The 15,964-nt window shown below is 51.2% G+C and overlaps 1 protein-coding gene across 1 annotated transcript in view; it reads right to left on the reverse strand.

Annotated features, from left to right (window-relative positions):
* Positions 1–1,638: 1,638 nt before the first annotated feature.
* CUNH14orf132 (chromosome unknown C14orf132 homolog) overlaps positions 1,639–15,964 on the reverse strand; it is a 50,117-nt gene continuing 35,791 nt past the window's right edge. The window contains exon 2 of the mRNA XM_034992581.1: positions 1,639–3,716. Within this exon, the coding sequence (XP_034848472.1) occupies positions 3,492–3,716 (225 nt within the window). The 3' untranslated portion in view covers positions 1,639–3,491. The remainder of the gene's footprint in view (positions 3,717–15,964) is intronic.

Raw genomic sequence — 15,964 nt, forward strand, 5'->3', positions numbered from 1 at the left:
CTGAAGAGCAGCTACTGAAGAGGCAAGCCCCTTCTTCCTCAGTGCTGGCTCATTAAGTCAAGGTGGGCTCTGGGGCCAACCTCACCCAGGAGAAGCCAGATGGGAGCCCCAGGCTGGGGTGTGAGAGAGGAGCATCCGTCCTGCCTGCTCAGGAGAGTCCTGGGGCCCAACAGGAGGCCTGAGCCTGGGCCGGAGCCTCACCTACCACACGGATCATCCTGACTCTCCCCGGCAATCTGGCTGCATGAGCCTCACTCCTTGGGTGGGCCCCTTTGTTGGGCTCCGGGTCTTGGCCAGGGTCCTTCGGCATGTATCCCAAGAAAGCTGCTCTCTGGTAACATCTCTGGCCACACAAACACACTTGTGTTCAGCTTTGAAGAGAGGGGCAGGTGACAGGGACCACCATCCCTGAAGCTTGGACAGAGAAAGGGCAATGGGCAGGGGTACGAGCCTGCCCCATTCTGAGGATAGTCAGACTTCTGCCTGTGGAGGAAGCCAGAGCTGGCCGGGGCCACACCACGACATGGGACCTCGAGGAATGGCCTCTGTAGACCCAGAGCCTGGCTTAAATGTGCCCTGGAGGTGCCACCCCAGCCAGTGAATGCAGCATGGTGTGGCAGAAAGAGGCTGGCTTTAGAGCTGGAGGGTCCAGACTCCAATCCCAGCTTGTCACTTTCATGCTGTGTGGCCTCGGGCAAGTTACTCTGCTCCCCTGAGCTTCTGGTTCCATATGTATTGGAGTAAGGATGCTGTAAGGTGATCGTATAGATTAAACACGCACATGTGGGCCCAGCACGGTGCCTGGACACAATGCTCAGATGGTGCCTCCTGCCCGTTACCTAACATCCAAGACAGAACCCCACTGAGTAAGGCAGAAGGGACAGCACAGCACACCCTCTGGCTGGAAATCTGTCCTTTACCCTTCATTGGACATCCACGTGCACATCTATCCTCGTTGTTACCTAAGTGATGGTGGGAAAAACCAGATCAAAACACTGTAGGAGACTGGGATGGAGTGACCCTGAGCAAGTCACTATAATCGCCGAAGGTGAAGTCTGGACAAGATGGCCCAGGTCTCCAGGCCCTGTGTCTGTGGCCCTGACCAAAGAGGGAGAACTCCTTGAAAGTTGAATTTAACTGGCATTTACGCCAGGGGAAGAGAGAGCCTTCGTAGGGGAGACCCCTGCGCTCAGAATTACCCAGAGAATCCCCAGCCCGCTGGGGCTGCCCTGGATACTCGGAGCTGGGACCACACGTTCCTCCCCTCCCCGGTCACGGCACACAGAACCCTCTAGAGCTCCCACTGCCATCGCCACAGGCCATCTGGAGAACAGGGAGCTGCCACCTACTTCTCTACAGGGCTCCTTCGGGGATGCGGGGTCAGAAGGTAAGGACTCAGAATATCTGGGCTGCAGTGACCCCCACAAAGACACCAAGCATCGCCTAGGCTCCTCCCCACCCCGGCTCTCGACCTCCTCCTTGGGTTCTCATGAAGACACCTGTCTCAGAAAGCCCTTGCTCATGGGGCACACATGGGGGTTGAGACAGGGAAGAGTTTGCTCGGGAAGCAGCGGGGATGATGGGTGTGCAACGGCTGACCACCCAGCCCAGCCCCCCCGCCCCCCCGCCCCCCTGCCCAGTCTGGTCCTGCTGAGAGCACGGCCCTGTCAGTGATTCCAGAAGGAGCCCGGGCCGAAGGTCCCCATCCCTTCTCCCTCTTGGCAAAGGTCACACCAGCTCTGCACTCACGAGCTCCACTTGAGCCGAAGCCGCCGGGCATGCATGCATGGCTGCAGCGACACATGTGGCTCAGAGGAGCTGGTGGCCACCTGAGGACACAGTCTGGAGGTCGGGCTGGAGATCCTGTTAGCACAGTAGCCCGGCGCCAACGTCGCAGATGGGTGGCTGCCTCTGGACAATTAAGATGTCCCTGTGCCTGCCATTCAGAAACAGCCATGTCTCCTGAGACCACAGGGACATAATCAGCCTTTTTGCAATTGTCCCCAAACAGCACCAGGGCTGCCCACCCAGTCTTTTCAGTTTCCCCACCACAGAGGGGAAGTTTAGACCATTTATTTTCTTTCGCACAGCACGGGGAGAAAGCACGGAGAGAGCCACTTCTGGCCTGCAAGCGAGGGAGCCTGCGTGTGAGCCTCTCCCACTCTGCTCGGCACAAGGCAGCTATCTGGGGAAGGGGGGTGTACCGTGCAGGCGCCTTTCCTAAGGACAAAGAAGAGCGAGTCCTTCTCCCCCAGCGCGTCCCATCCTGTGCTGGTCTGCGCGGGAGGCTCCCTTACTTGCCAGAACCCCCTTCCCCACAGCCGCTGACTCGGAGGAAGGTTAAGGAGGCTGACTCGGACAGAGCACATTCATGCCTGCAAGAGAACCCAGGAGCCAGACCCAGTGTAAAATGCAGGTGTCTGAGCACCTGGCCCCCCCGGGCACACAGCTTCCAGACCCTTTCTCTGGGCATTCTCCCCGAGGGCAGCTGAGAAGCAGGGATTTGCTTGAGAGAGTGCTTCACTGGGGCTGAGAGAGCCCCCGGCTGAGTCAGGAAACATCCGTCCCTCCTGCTCTGACCGCTGCAGACAACCTGCCCTGTGTTCAAGGGCAAACCGTGCCTCTCCCTCCCGGCTGTCGGAGGATCAGGTGGGCATGAGCCTGCCATCTCTAAAATCCCGAGATTTCTCAGAGAGGAGAGAGCATCTTCTGGCGGCTGGTCTGAAGACTTGACTACATGGCAGATCTACAGTTTAAAGGCGCTTCTTCTCTTTTGAAAAAGAAGAGCAAGTCCATCTGGCAGAGAACCCCCTACCCATGGAAATCCCACCCCATCACCAGTCATCCCCCTGTCCTTGGACTGCCGATGCATCTGGGTCTCAAAAGGGGCCAAGTGTCTGATGACAAAGATGCCCGGTCCAAGTCAAACGAGGAACGTTCTATGGCCCAGGTCACGACCACCCTATTCCAAAGGGCTGAGTGGGAGACCAGGGCTGGGCTGGGAACGTTCCAGTTCTGAGGGCTGCTCTCACCCCCGCACCCCATACACCAGGTGCGGTAAGTTGGCATAAAAACCAGACACATACGTGATTATTTACGGCCAGCAAGCGATCGTCACCCCATGTCCATATTTCACACCTAACCGGCTGTTTCCACTGGTCTTACGTTCTTAAAATACAGTTTCAGAAAATTCCCCAATTTGCTCCTCGCGAAGGCTTTGCCCCATCACGCCTCCAGGGACTGGAAGCTCACACTCCCGTTTTCTGGATCAGCTTGACCACAGCACAGAACGTTGGAAATCAGGGCTGCTTGGGGGAATTCCTGATGCACAGTCGCTGCCCCTGGAGAGGACGTGCACATGGTCAGAACTTCTGGTTCCAGAAGGTGGGCACAGCCAAAGGCCAACAGCGCCGATGCCCCAAACAAAGCTTCGCCCTGCTGTGAGCCCAGCACGGGGTGAGCCGGCCTGGAGCTCGCGGGTGCCCCGAACCTCAGAAGGTGAAGGCGTACACCACCCCAACCACCACAATGTTCCCCAGTGTCGCTATGATGGCAATCCAGAGCAAGACCGTGTCGTTGGAGGACCGCGGAGGCTCCTCCGGCTGGCCCTGGCCGTTGGAGGCCGCATGGACGTTGGTGGAGGAGTTAAAGAGGGAGTACTCTGTGCTGAAGTCCTCATTGGGCGAGTCCATGAAGGCGCCTCCCATCATGGGCAGCTGTGGAGAGGGAGAGAGAGAATTAACCTGGGCGCACGGGCCTCGGGAGGAACCGCCTTTCAGAGGGACATCTGCCGGGTCAAGCAACCCTGTGCTCAGACACAGCATCTCACAGGGCTCTCCTTCTGTTTGTTATCATGGACAGTGCCTATTTTAAGCTACAAAAATTAGTAGAGACGGCAACACTTGGAGGCAGACACCCTCATGCCCATTTCGCAGATGGAAGCGTTAAGGCACATAGCTTATCCACAGCTGCGGGCAGTCGCTGGGACTTACAGACCCCCTCTCACGGCCGGGCCCTCCACCCCAGCATGGGCTGTAAAATGCCTTCCTTCCTCTTCTCTTTGTAAAGTCATGATGCTCAGCACAGAACATTAAGGAAATAGAAAAGAGGAAAAAGAAAAAGTGAGAATCAGCCTCGCTGCTTTAGGATAACCACTATTAACACTGAGATATTTTCCTTTTGCACCTTTTTCCAATGTGAGTGTGTGTATGTGTGTGTGAGAGACAGAGAGAACACATGTTTAAACATGTGGTTTTATATAAAATTTTGCATAAAAATTCCATCAAAACACCATTTTACCCATTGTATATTATTCTACCACAAATAAAACTGCAATTTAACCATCCCCCTACAACTGGAGATTCAGAAATTTTGGTTTTTTCCTTTTATAAATAATGCAGTCAGAATGGCTAAAATTAACAAGTCCAGAAACGACAGATGTTGGTGAGGATGTGGAGAAAGGGGAACCGTCCTACACTGTTGGTGGGAATGCAAGCTGGTGCAGCCACTCTGGAAAACAGTGTGGAGGTTCTTCTAAAAGTTGAAAATAGAGCTACCCTATGACCCAACAATTGCACTACTGGGTATTTAGCCCAAAGATACAAATGTAGTGATCCGAAGGGGTACGTACACCCCAATGTTTATAGCAGCAACGTCCACAATAGCCAAACTGGAAAGAGCCAAGATGTCCACCGACAGGTGAATGGATAAAGAAGTGGTACATATATACAATGGAATATTATGCAGCCATCAAAAGGAATGAGATCTTGCCATTTGCAACGACGTGGATGGAACTGGAGGGTATTATGTTGAGTGAAATAAGTCAAAAAGAGAAAGACATGTATCATATGATCTCACTGATATGAGGAATTCTTAATTGCAGGAAACAAACGGAGGCAAACCATAAGAGACTCAATCTCAGGAAACAAACTGGGAGTTGCTGGAGGGGAGAGGGGTGGGGGGATGAGGTGACTGGGTGATGGACACTGGGAGGGTATGTGTTGTGGTGAGCACTGTGTATTGTGTAAGACCGGTACTCCTGGAACAAATAATACATTATATGTTAACAATAAAAAAATTTTTTTTTTTAATAATGCACCAATCAACACCCCATACCTGCATTTGGGTGTACATACGTGCTTCTACGTGCATTTTTATTTATTGTGGCAGATTCCCAGACAGGGAACTTCTGAGTCAATGAGTATGAATTCTTCAGAGCTCCTGGTGCACAAAGACACCCTCCCCAGAAGAGCGATTCTAACTCCCAAAGCCTCACGCATAAGGATGCCAGCACGTTTTCACTCCAGAGATCAGAGTAAAGGCTCCAGGCTGGGGTGGGGAGGTGGGCTACTCAAAGGAGGGGGTGACCCTTCATGCAGCCAGACCGCCCCAGGAGCTGATGTGCCCTAGGCTAAAGGGCTGGCTCTGGCATCTATTAGGCCCACGGTGTGTGTTTTGAATGGCACCCGAGTGAATGAACACTGAGCAGTTAAGCTTTCCTTCAGCGCACATTTATTAAGCACTTATTCCTACCAGCACAGAGGCCCTGTCATACTCAGGGGATGTGCAAGAGATTTTACAATTCACCACTCAGCTATCCTGTCAGAGACCACTATATCCCCATTTCACAGATGGGTAAACAGAAGTCAAGACTACAGCACGAATTTGTGGTGGAGTCAGGGTTGAGAGCTTCTCGCTCTGCGCACAGTCACCCTGACTCTGGGCTCAGACTCCATGTTGGGGCTTGGAGACGTAAAGATCACTGTCCCCAGGAAGACTTGGACCACAGGGGAGCAAATCGGGGGCCATTTCACTCTGTCATTCATCTGACAAATACGTATGAAGGGTGTATGGATTAGGTGTCGGAGTTCCAGACTCCGGATACAGTGGTGAGGCCCCTGCTTTCATGGGGATGGGGGATGAGAGCCAGGAGGAGGAAGAAGAGGCCAGAGGAGAGCAGGCAGGGAAGAAGAAAGGGAGCACATCTGATGGGAGCGCGAACCATCAGGATCGACCGAGGGAGGCTACCTTCAGGCAGCTCTGCTTGGCCAGCCCGAATCCCAGCAGCCTCTGCGGGGCACCTGCTTGGCTGAGAAGAGCAGCCTCTCTAGGCTCGCTCAGAGGAGCTTGGCACTTCATCCATCCATGACACAGCTCTGTCCTTTATTTAGGTGGGGACCTGCCATCTCTCAACCTGGGGGTGTAGTGAGAACAGGGTCACTGGTGATCTCGGGAGAGTCCAGGGGCCGAGCCTCGGGGGTCGCTGCTCACAGGGGCGTGCTCAGGGAGTGAGGATACAGCCAGAGCTGCACGTATAAATGTGTCCCTTTTTAAACGTCTATTACGGTTTAGCCCTATATAAAATTAATATGGTGAGTTCAACGGACGTATTTAGTGTATATGAATAGCTATCAGGACAAACACAAATGAGAATAACAATTGACATGCATTCTATGAGAAATACAGCTAAGAGTTTAAAGAACGAGCTGTGACTCCCTCTTGGTCCCCAGCTGGTGATGCAGAGGGTTGGGTCCCAGGCGCCACAGGCTCAGGCAGCCCAAGGGGGGTCGAGGGGCTGGTGTGGCTGGGCGGGCGGCGGAGCCTCTGGGTCCAGGGCCTTCCCATGAAACCCAGTCCTGCTTTGGGTCTCAGCCAACGGTCCTCTCCACCGGAGCCCTCCCTCCCGGGTGCCCCCAAGACCACGTCCTCGCCTCACGGACACCTGTCCCGAGACACAGTTCCTCCTGTCTGCTTCCCCAGTGGCCTGCCAAGCTCTGGGAGCAGGACCCGATCTGCTTATTCTCCTCATGGGGTTCCGAGAGCCTTGCACAGGTCCGGCATACAGTGGTGCCTAATAAAAACCTGGCCGCTGACTGATGAATAACAGCCTCTCTCGACTCAAATGGCTGTCACTCCTACGTTGGCTGACAGCTTCCCTGGCCTCTCCGTGCAGCCCCGACGTCCACCTGCCACCTGCGGGGTTCACGGAGGGCCATGGGTCCTCTCCCCGATGTCCCCCTGCAGCCAGCGCTCCGGCCACCCCACGGGGCCCACCTTCTCTAGGGTCTTCCTCTGACCGCCCACAGCAGAAGCAGGACTGTGGTGAGGCCACAGAAACTCTGCTGGTAGCATCTTAAACGGGGGGGGCTCAGGCCAGGGCAGGAAGCTGCACCTTCTCCCGCCCCACGCGCCTGGACTCGGTCCGCAGCCGCCGCCCCCGGGCCCCTGGGCCCCAGAGTTAACCCGCGCTCCAGTCCTCTGTCAGTGGCCACCTCTCAGGGCCCTGCTGGGTTTCTGGGCAGAGGCCCTCCCTCCGCTGCCCTGTGCCGTGGGACCTGCTACGGTCTGGGGCGAGACCTGTGCCCCCCTCCCCTCTCTCTGGGGTGGGCCAGGTCAATGGGTATTTGCATCAAATCAGTGGGGAAAAGGGGGACACTGGATGGAGCTTCTGGGCAGGGAAGAGAGAGCAGCCCCAGGTGCACCTGGCCCCACAACCACCCTGCCTGGGGGCCGCTGCCATCCACCGGGTCTCCACCCAACACCCTCCACCCTGCGCCCCTTCTCACGCTCTGCTCCCCTGCTCGCAGTTAGTGTCCCCGTGTTAGTTTCCTATGGTGGCCTTAGCGAGTTGCCACGAACGTAGTAGCCTAAAAGGACACATATTTATTCTAGGCCCGGAGGTTGGAAGTCTAACATGGGTCTCACCGCGCTACCACCAAGGTGTTCACTCTACTCCTGCCTCGTCCAGCTTCCAGAGGTGCCCACGTTGGCCTGTGGCCCCGTCCTCTGTCTCCCAAGCCTGCAGTGTGGCATCTTCCAACCTCTCTCTGACCCTCCCAGTTCCCTCTTATGAGGACCCTGGTGATTATACTGGGCGCACTTGGATAATCCAGGATCATCTCTGATCTCAAAATCCTTTTTTTTTTTTTTTTAAGATTTATTTATTTGAGAGAGGGAGAGAGAGCCCATGGTGGGGAGGGGCAGAGGCAGAGGGAGAGAGAGAATCTCAAGCAGACTTCCCCCTGGGCATGGAGCCCGACCCTGAGATCATGACCTGAGCCAAAACCAAGAGTCGGACGCTTAACTTGGTGCACCACCCAGTTGCCCCTGATCTCAAGATCCTTAACCTTAATCATACCTGCAAAGTCTCTTTGTCCCATCAGGTGACATATCCAGAGGCTCACCTAATTGGAGGTTGGCCTCCCGCTATACAGGGAACTCTCTGGAAGGCAAGCATTGTGACCTACTCATCTCAAGCTCTCTCAGCCCCATTGTTAACACAAAAAAGGTGACAAACACGACCCTGTAGAATTAATGAACCGAAGTCAGCAGAAGGGCTCCCCACCAGCTGTTCTTCATCAACCCAATCGCAGAGACCCCCGTGGGGGACAGTGCATTCTCCACAGAGTGAGCCCCGCCTCTGCCCTGCACCTAAGCCAGAGACCACGGCTGGTGTCTGATGTATGCTCTTGCCTCTGAGTGTGGGGATGAGGGTGGGTTCTGGCGCTAGACAGACTCGGAGGTGAATCCTGCTTCACCAAGGTGGGTGAGCACAGTAGAGTCGGGGGGTAAGTATAGTAGAGCTGGGGTGCGTCCTTTAACCCACTTGCCTGTAAGTAATGAAGATAATTCATTACCTTCAGTGGAACCAGCAGGATTCTTGCAAGGAGGAAATAAAATCACAGATGATAAAATGTGGTCCAAGACAGTCACTCAGTAATTCCTCATATTCTTTCCTTTTATTGTTCTTGTAGAAATTCAAAACCAGGAGCCTTGCATGCATCTCTTACCCAACTACTTAAGCTGAAGGGAGGGAATGGGGACCCTGGTGTTTCCAGACGTGCGCTTTTATGCGATCAGTTAATCAGGTGCTTCTTGTAGGTGCAAGAGACAGCCCCCCTGCTCCCCAACTTATGTTTAGGCTGAGAGATGCTCCAAGTCTGGCTGGCACTGTCATTCGATCTATCTGGCTCAGGTGTTTGGTGGTTTTGATGTTTTTTTTTTTTCCTTTGTAAAACAGATTCTACGTTCAAAGTGTCCATAGATGTGAAAACAAGTTTAAACAGCAAAAATCTCATGAATAGAAAACAACAAACAAAAAGGTCAGCCTCGATTGCATTATTTGGAAGTTGGAAAGAGCTGAACAGGAGGACTCATGGTCAGAATGAGGGATGGTGGCTGAGTCACCCTAGAAGCGGGTGGTGAGAGAAGCATCTGGAAGGTCCCTTGGAGAGGCCCCTCCCCACTGAGTGACAAATAGGCTTTCTCACACCAGTGGGCAGGTGTGGTCCTAGCCCCCTGGGAGTGGAACCCTTGGATGAGGTTTCAGCTCAAAGCAGATCTGGGGGTGAAGACCTCTAACTTCACACCCTGCAGAAGAGAGAGGTCCAGGGAGGCAGAACCAGACCCTGGGCATCTTGCTGCTGAGTCACAGGGTGGGGCGGGGGCTGGAGGAGGGGAGAGCTCATTTCCCCAGCAGAGGAGGTGGTCATGGCCAGGTCAGAAAAAAGCCTGTTGGCTTGTTGAAGAGGGGATACCAGGACAGGTCAACTTTCAAGGTCCATGCTGTCCATCAAGGCTGTGTTTCCTGACGGTAACTTTCAGGAGAGCAGGAGCCTTCCTGGTTTCCCGCAGCATCCCCAGGGCCTAGAACAGAGCAGGCGCTCAGAAGATAGAGGGTGAACAAACGAATTCCAGGACCATCAGCCAAGAATTCTGAAGGCACGCTGAGATTCAGCCTAGAGCCAGCACTTCCCGGCTGGGCGGTCAGGGCCCATTTCTTTTTCTTTTTTTTTTCTTTTTTAAAGATTTTATTTATTTATTTGAGAGAGAGAATGAGAGAGAGAGAGCACATGAGAGGGGAGAGGGTCAGAGGGAGAAGCAGACTCCCCGCCGAGCAGGGAGCCCGATGCGGGACTCGATCCAGGGACTCCAGGATCATGACCTGAGCCGAAGGCAGTCGCTTAACCAACTGAGCCACCCAGGCACCCTGTCAGGGCCCATTTCTTAACCTAACCTGTCCAAGCTCAAGTTTCCCCCAGAAACACAGGGGAAATATCAAACGCTGCCTCGCAGATGGGGCGGGCGCAGCAGGTGCAAAACGCTTTCTGTGGTTGGGGGGCAGGGAGGGAAGTCACCAAATAAAGTCAGATAGCATCCCTGACATTAAAAGCATGCCTACAAAATACTCTATATTATGCATGGATCCGCACATATGAAGTCAAGGATTATAAATGTATGAGCCAGACTCACCATAGTGGTTGCCTCGGAGGACAAGGGTTAGGGGCAAAGGAGACTGGTTTTGTCTATAATATTTCACTCTAAGAAAAGATGAGCAAACAGGATGAAATATTAAAAAGAGTCTCTTCTGGTCACTGGACACATGGGCGTCTGTTACTTTTCGGTATTTTTCAACCTCTAACCGTTAAGAGCAATGTTTTGAGCATTGCAGTGGGTCACAGACGAGGTGGGTTATGATCAGCACTGCGGGCCTGCCGGCTCCCCCACCCCGGGTCCCCATCTGTTCCTGCCAAGAAGAGAGAGGTTAGATAGATCTCCCCTAAGCAGGGCCTCCACAGAGGAAGGAAGAGAAAATGTTTTCAAAGGGAAATCTTCAAAGCCTGGTAACCAGAGGTGGCTCTGGCAGATGTTTCCAGAATAATGCCAATGCTTCAGGGGAGGGGACGAGAGAGACAATGGGTGTTTGTTGCTGGAGGCTCTGGGAAGTGGCCTTGCTGGCGGCTTCCTGCTGGATTCCACCAGACCCTCCTCCCATAGAAGGCCATCCATCCGCAGGGCCCCTGGGGCATCCCAGCCACATGGATCTGATGCTCCTAGACTGTGCGTTTCAAAGTTAAACTTATACAAGGGTAGAAACATCCATATTGTCCCCGTCTCCATTGGGTGGTGGCACTCTGGTGCTGCTCAGGGCTGAGACACCTGGCCCTTCTTCCCTCTCTGAGCCTCGCTTACCCAGGAGCGGCTCTGATGAGTGATGGCCAAGGCCAAGCTCAGTGCTCAGAAGCCCTCGCCAGATGCTGAGAAAGCCGGAGTCAGGTGTTGACGGTCCTAAAGTGAGAGTCGAGTGGTGAGGGCTGGGAGACAGGCCCTTAGGTAAAGTCCTCACCCAGTGCAATCTGAATTTCAGAGAAACAACAACAAAATCATTTTTTGCTGTAAGTATATTCCAAATATTTCATTGGACATACTTACAGCAAAAAATCGTACTGAAAAATGATCTGACATTCAAATGTCATTCAAACTGGGCCGCCTGCATTTTTATTTGCTAAATTTGGCAACTCTGTGTGTGGTCACTCTGAGAAAGAGCTACAATTCCAGAGTTTGTGCAAGGGGCACACCCTCGGTTTTGTGTTTCCAGAGCACGCCATCTGCAGCCCAGGCTCTCTGGGTGACCTAGTTCACTGGAAAATTCCAGGAGGCCTCCAGGCAGCCTACAAACATTATAAAGACAATTTCTCTCCTTACTACCTTCTCGCAGGGTCTCTATGGTCCAAATATAAGGGCTGGATAGACTGGGAGTGCCATCCATCCATTTGTTAGTCATTCAACAAATGCTGAGGGCCTACTCTGCACCTGGAAGTGCTAGATCGACCCTAGGGATGCCCAGGGGAAACCTTGAAGGGCTTAACATTTAAAAGGAATATAGACAACCGCACAGCCAAAAAATGACATTTCATGCACTTTAACGGAGATAAGAACAAAGCAACAGATCTCACAGCATGAAGGAGGGCAGGTTGCTGGTAATTCGTTGAACTGGAGAATCAAGCACAAGGCTGAGCCCTGGCTGTGTGCCATGAGCCAGTGACTGACCCTCTCTGGGCCCCCGTTTCGATCTGTCCAATGAGGAGAATAGTGGGAACCACCCTGTGGGATGCTGTGGGGGTGAAGTACCGTGTCCTGATTGTAAGGACTCAATGCCCAGGGCCCCTAATTCTAAGTATGGTCCCCACTACCATTGCTGGGTGGGCACAGAGCCAGGCCTGCTTGCCTCTTATGGCCATTGTGGGGTATTTGTGATTTTCTCCATTTTCCGCCCTGAAGACACAGGTACGTTGAGCTCTCTGGGGTTCTCCATCCTGTCTCCAAGCATCGACAGCAAAAGCCCTAGAGAACCCCCCTCTTTGTAGACAGAGGGCAGGGAAGAGGGGCTCCCGGGAGCCAGAGAGTTTGGGGGAATCCACAATTTCTTTCTCTTTCTCTCTCCGGCTGCCCCTAGGCCAGGCCCAGGTGCTGGATGCACTTCTGTGGCAGTGGTGGGCAGTGGCAGGGGCAGGGAACCTAAACTGCAAGAGAAAACCCTTCTCTCTCTGGCCAGAGGAACTGAAGAAAGGGCCCCCGAGGTCTGAGTTGTGTGGGGAAGTTCCTTTTATCACTTCTCTCTCTCTCTCTCTCTCTCTCTCTCTCTCTCTCGTCTCCTGCTTTGCCCAGCGGGCATCCTGGCCATGCAGAGCTGTGTGACACACAGGGCAATAAAGTTGACAGAAACACAGACTCTCAGTTGGAGGGTTAGGAAAGAAGGACCTCGGGAGCCAAGGAATATCCTGGGGGAGAGAGTGCAGAAAGGATCCCCTAATTCTGCATAGAACCTGCGCATGTTCTGGGCTCGCTCTGTGCTGTGCATGCATGTGAGTGACCCAAAGAAGCATCATGAAGTCTTTGAAAAGCCCAGATGCGTCCCTGAGAGGTGCCCGTGCAGGACAGAGCCAAATAGCGTCGCCACGGCGTTACGGTGGCACTGATGCTGGGACCGCCGCTTGCAGAAGGCGAGGCAAAAATCTTCTGAATAAAAGAAATCTCCAAATGGTCTCACTGACTCATTCTACCAAACATGTAAGGAAGAATGACACCAGCTCTATACAATCTCTTCCAGAAAATAGAAGATGGAAGGGCATTTTTAGCTCTTTTTATGGAATGCTTCCCAAATCAGGTGAGTGAGGCCAGCACCACCCTGCTACCGAAATCAGAGATATGACAAGAAAAGAAAACGGAGGATCAATATCCTAATTGAACATAGACAGAAAGTAGATTAGAGATATTAGTGAACTGACTCCAGCAATACGTAAAAAGATAATTTTTTTTTTGGTCTGGGTCAACATTCAAAAATCAGTTAATGTAATTCATTACACTCACAGAAGTGAAAAGAAACAAAACATAATTGTATCCATAGATGCAGAAAAATCATTTGACAAAATTAAACATCCACTCATGGTAAGAATTCTTAGCAAAATAGAAATAGAAGGAAACTCTCTAAGTCTGATAAAGACCACCTACAAAAACAAAAAAACCACCAGCAAAAAACAACTTAAAGCTAACATCATACTTAAAGTATTAAAAAAAACCAATTGTATGTCTATAGTCAAACAATGAACAATTGGAATTTGTTTTAAAGTTCCATTTACAAGAGCACCAAAAAATGAAAGCACTAAGTATAAATCCAACAAAACATGTACATGATCTGAGTGCTGAAAATAGCAAAATACTGATGAAATTCATAAAGAATAGCTAAATGAACTGAGAGAAGAGTACGGTCATGAACTGATAGATTCAATATTGTGAAGATGTGAATTCTCCCCCAGTTGATGTAGAGATTCAATGTAATCCCAATCAAAATTCTAGCCGGTGTGTTTGTAGATAGAGACAAGCCGATTCTAACATATGTATGAAAGACAAAGGACCAAATATAGCCAAGAAAGAACAGAGTTGATGAACTCACAGTAGTACTTCATTTCCAGACTTATTATAAAGCTACAGTTCTCAAGACAGTGTAGCATTTGCAAACGAAGAGATACATAGATCAATGAAACAGAACAGAGGGTCCCAAGACAGATTCACATAAATATGGTCAATTGAGTTTCAAAAAAAATCTCAGAAGAAATTCAGTGAAGAAAGGGTAGTCTTTTCAACAAATGATGCTAGAACACTTGGATACCAATATGCAAAAAATAAAAATAAAAATGTCCCTAGAACCTGATCTAGGTTATATATAAAAATTATAAAATTACCCAAAAAACCCCACCCTCATGCCTTACACAAAAATTAACTCAAAATGGATCACAGATCTAAATGTAAACATAAATGTATAATACTTTCAGAAAAATACAGAGGAGAAGAATTTCTGCGACCTTGAGTTAGGTAGGCAAAGAGTTCTCAGTCCATCACCAAAAGTGCAATCCATACAAGAAAGCATCGGTGACCCGGATTTCATCAAAATTAGAAACTATTCCTCTGCTAAAGGCACTGATAAGAGAACGAAAAGACAAGCCATCAACTGGAAGAAAATATTTACAAAATCACAGGTACAACATCTGACAAGGCACTTGTAACTTAATTATATAAAGAACTCTGAAAAATCAACAACAGGAAAACAATCCACTTTGAGAAATGAGCAAAAGCTCTGAACGGTCACTGAACAGGAGATATGCAGAAGGCAGAACGACACATGAAAAGATGTTCAACATTAGGGAAATGTAAAATAAAACCATCATGAGGTACCACTGTACATCTACTAAAATGGTTAATTAATTAATTAATTTATTTATTTAATTTTTAAGATCATTACTTAGTTCTGGCGAGCTTGTGGAACAGCTTGAATACAAAGCAGGTGGGAAAGTAAAATGATACAGCCGTTCTGGAAAATTTGGCAGTTTCTTATAAGCATACATTTGCCAAACAACCTGGAAATCCTGGTCCTAGGTATTTGCCCCCAAAGAAATGAAAACTTACATTCATAGAAAAATCTGTGCAGATGTTTAGAATAGCTTTAGTCGTAACTGCCCCAAACTGGAAGCAACGCAAATGTCTTTCAACAGCCCAGAAAAACACAAAACCAAAAAACGGTGGTACAATCACACAGTAAAAGACTACTCAGCACTAAAAATAGATCAGCTCCTGATGGACACCAAGGTGCGGAAATCTCAAGCGCATGAATAAGCCAGACAGAAAAGGCTTCGCGCCGTGTGATTCCATTCCCGTGATGTTCCGGAGGAGGCAGGACGACAGGCTGACCTCGGGAGCGGGGTGACGGCAAGGGCAGCTGGAGGAAGTGTCTGGGGTGAGGGGAGGCTCTAAATCGTGACAGTGGTTGTGGTCACAGGCGTCTGTGCATTTGTGGGAACTTACAGAGCTGTACGTATGCCCCAGAGAGTGTGCATATTAGAAAGGAAATCAAAGCACACCTCATAGGCTATTGCTGCTTCTGCAGCCCCTGGGAGCCATGAGGTGCTTTCCATGCCCTGGGAGGCAGGGGGGAGGCAGAGGGGGGACACCGGCATTCCCACTGCACGGGCCAGAGCTGAGGCCCCCTGCAGAGCCAGGCTGGTGAGGGTGGGCCCCCATCCCGAGTCAGGTCCTAAAGCCTGGGCTCTTTCCACGGACCCCAGATTTTCCTGTGTGTATGGCCAAGGCAGGTAGGGAAACTGAGGCACGTGGTCCACTGCAGAGGTCACTGTGACATCTCCAAAGGCCAGCTGAGGGCTTAGGACCCTGACCTGAAGAAATACTATGCACCCTGCCCATTTGGACTCCTAGTGGCTGTTCTTACTTTTCCCTGACCCGGAGGCCGGCCGAGACCTCCACGTACCCAAATTCCACCCAACTTTCCAGGCCCAGCTACTATTTCTGGAACCTTCCCTAAGTTTCAACTTCCTTTGGTTCTCAAAGCATTTTATCTGTAGCTCTCCTATCATGTCCCCAATGCCAGAGCACTGCGTACTGCATCCGTAAGATATGGTGTGCGTACACGGACATACACACACGCATGCACGCACGCATGTGCGCACACGAGTGCACGTGCTGCATGCTGCCTGAGGTTCATAAATGCCTTGGACAGTTTCCTACTCTCTCTATGCCCCCTGCAGTGCCCAGGCTTTTCATGCAGAGTCACTTTAACCGGAAGGAAAGAAGGAAGGAAGGAAGGAAGGAAGGAAGGAAGGAAGGAAGGAAGGAA

The sequence above is a fragment of the Mirounga leonina genome, unplaced genomic scaffold (genome assembly GCF_011800145.1).
Source record: "Mirounga leonina isolate KUSES-001 unplaced genomic scaffold, KU_Mleo_1.0 Mir_82, whole genome shotgun sequence".
In the NCBI taxonomy this organism is placed as follows: Eukaryota; Metazoa; Chordata; class Mammalia; order Carnivora; family Phocidae; genus Mirounga; species Mirounga leonina.